The sequence below is a fragment of the Zingiber officinale genome, chromosome 1A (assembly GCF_018446385.1).
Source record: "Zingiber officinale cultivar Zhangliang chromosome 1A, Zo_v1.1, whole genome shotgun sequence".
In the NCBI taxonomy this organism is placed as follows: domain Eukaryota; kingdom Viridiplantae; phylum Streptophyta; class Magnoliopsida; order Zingiberales; family Zingiberaceae; genus Zingiber; species Zingiber officinale.
The window spans coordinates 144,084,715-144,087,478 of NC_055987.1; the positions used below are offsets into that span (position 1 = coordinate 144,084,715).

At 52.1% G+C, this 2,764-nt stretch overlaps 1 protein-coding gene across 1 annotated transcript; it reads right to left on the reverse strand.

Annotated features, from left to right (window-relative positions):
• LOC122037192 (GATA transcription factor 4-like) lies at positions 1-1,668 on the reverse strand. The gene is made up of 2 exons (XM_042596654.1): positions 865-1,668; positions 1-782 (listed from the first exon to the last, which is right to left on the reverse strand). The coding sequence occupies exons 1-2, from the start codon at positions 1,336-1,338 to the stop codon at positions 195-197; spliced, it is 1,062 nt and encodes a 353-aa protein (XP_042452588.1). The 5' UTR covers positions 1,339-1,668; the 3' UTR covers positions 1-194.
• Between the last annotated feature and the right edge of the window lie 1,096 nt (positions 1,669-2,764).

Consider the following 2,764-nt stretch of genomic DNA (forward strand, 5'->3'; position numbering starts at 1 on the left):
CGATTTTAATTTTTGCATGATCTATTATGGATTAAGCCTGAATGGGAATTTTGACACCAAAGAGAGAAAATAGGAGAAAGTTCTTACTTTCTTATTGAAGATGACAGAAGAGTTTTAAGAGCATAATTTACTAGATAAGAAAGGGAGGTATCGCCGCCGGCGCCGGCAGCTCAGCAGACACCATAGTCATCACTTTATAGAAGCTCCGACAGCGCGCCGGAGGAAGGGTCGCTCTGCTGGCGGTGGAGGAGCTCCTTCTGGCGGCGGAGCTCCATGACCTTACGGTGGGAGTTGGAGTGCTGTGTGAGAACGAAGGTGGGGCTCGCCGCCGGGCGGTACTCCTGCACGAGTCTCCCGGATTTGTACCTCACCCCGCACGCGTTGCACAGAGTCTTCGGACCCAGCGGCCCAGTCCGCCACTGCGGCGTCTTCTCCGACGCGCAGTGCGTGCACCGGCGCGCCGGGCCGTCCTCGGCCGCTCCGCCCTTCTTCCCCCTCCCGTTTCTCCAGGCTCCGGTGGAGGAACTCGGCTCGGACGGAGAAAGTTCATAGGATGAAGAGGTGGAGGAGGACGGTGAGTTCAGCGGTTGTGGCTGCCAGGCGGTGACCTTTGGCCGCTTGCTTCGAGCTCCGCGAGTGGCGGCCGGAGGATCCGCATGGACTTGCGCAACGCAGGCGGCGGGCGGCGAGATTGAGCTCCAACCGGAATCAGTGAGCGCGTCGGAGAAGGAGTCCTCCATGAACTGGGACAGCCACTCTAGCTCCGCTGCGTCCTCGCATTGCTGCACCAGTGAGTTCAAGTGACTACCTCAATCAACAACCAATTCTCTACCCAAAGCTATATATAATTTAAGCTCTACTAACTGGCACATAAAGGTCGAGCGAGCTCTGCTGCTGCGATTGCAAAACAGAGTAGAAGGAGCTGCTTCCGGCGACGACGGACGTCGGTGGATCCGTCGGAGTTTCGGAGTACAATTTGGTGCCCGAAGCAGCAGAGGAGAACGATTTCTTGCTGGAAAAGTAAGTCACGTCGGCGGCGGCAGGCGGAACAAAGGCGCCGTAAACGGGTGCAGTATTCGTCGGTGGAGCAGAGCGTGAGCTGGTTGAATAATAAGCCGCCATTCCCGCCCCTGCATCTACCGCCATTGCCATCTCCCACTCCGGCGCCATGACTGAGCAACACAACGCAGTCGTACGTACACAAGGCCCGAAGTCTTTAAAATCCTCCTCTTCCTCTTCTTCTTCCTCCTTTTTGCTGTCCTGGTTAGTGGGGATGAGAATGGGCGCTATTGATCGAAAGCTGCAACAAGTGATGGTGAATTTGTGACTTTGGTGCATTTAATTGAGGGATGGATGATGAAGACAATAATGGCAATAATGATGAGGAGCGTGGCTCATGCACTTCCTTCATGCTCTTCGCCCATGTCGCACCTCCTCCTCCTCGCCCATCTTTAAGGTCCCGCTGCTTTCCTCTCTCTCCTTCCCTGCTTCCGCTTCCCCACTCCCATTTGCATTAATCTGCCTTTAATCATGTGACTTCGACACGCATCTTAATTATTGTCTGAAATCGCCAAAGTAAAAAAAAAAAAACACAATAAGCAGGCGATGAGCTGGGACTGCCATTACAGTTCATCACCTGCATGCAGAGGAATGCAAGCATATATTCATACTGTATACTACTGCTTGCAGCACGATACTTTATGTTAGATCAATGGTCCTAACAGCGTACACCTGTTGTAGACCCTATCCTTCTCTGCTCTGCTCTACTCTGTTCTTTATTAATTCAATATGCCTCTTGCACTTAAATAATTTGGTAATTTTAGTTTCATTATGAATAATAGGATCGAGGATCATCTAGGCAACCCTTTTTTCTTTTTCTTTTTTGTTTTTTTGGGTCTACTACTCGATCAGAATTTTAGGATTAGACAGATCCTAGCTATCCGCGTGTTTACTGCTAGGAAATCAAATCACTCGTAAAATATTGGTGAAATTCTGAATTAATAACAACGGCGACACTAGGACACAGCTATGTAGCGAGATATATGCATATCTGGCCAGTCATGCGGCTCCAGTTGTTCCCTTCCGTCGCAGGCCACATCGGCAGGGACGACGACGACACAGAGAGTCACATTCACTCCGTACTCCTGTCGCCGGTCCACCAGGCCCCGACTGTGGCCGACGCGTCGACTGCTAGCTGTACGCCGCCGGGACCATGACCACCCGGCCGGGTGAGGAGATGGCACCACGTGGAGAGGATGAAGGGAGGGGATCCTCACACGTGACCCCGCGTGCTGCCCGCTGAACCCTGCACGTGATCCATCTAGTTATCGTTATCGGTCGTGTTTAGTTAATCATATTTTTTTGGGGGGATTAATGGTGGGTAATTAATCCGGGAGGATCGTTAGGTTACCGGCGTGTTGGTTGGGGTGTCGGCGAAGGTTCGCGCTGTGAGGAAGGGAGCAGTGTCAGTCTCCCGTGGGGGCGCCGCACGTGGCCGTCGCTGTTTGCGCCGACGGGGCTCCTCGTGGAGCTCCCACCACCGAACGCAAGTGGCTGTCGCCAGGAGGATAAACCGGAGCCACACCGGCGCATGTGTAGTGACAGCTAGGAGATTCCGCACTCCATGTTTTTACACGGGGTATGACCTTCTTACGTAGAAATACACGCAATTACGAAAGTGCAGGCCATTAATCTTCTTCTTCCATGGCGTATAATCTTCATTTCGTAGGATAAATTAACAATTATAACTGTCCAATATTCTCAA

Excerpts from the sequence above, each read along its gene's own strand:
- LOC122037192 (XM_042596654.1), bottom strand. The coding sequence starts at position 1,338 with ATGCACCAAAGTCACAAATTCACCATCACTTGTTGCAGCTTTCGATCA. Across the intron at positions 783-864 it reads CGCTCGACCTTTATGTGCCA|CAATGCGAGGACGCAGCGGA; the intron begins GTTAGTAGAGCT and ends TCACTGGTGCAG.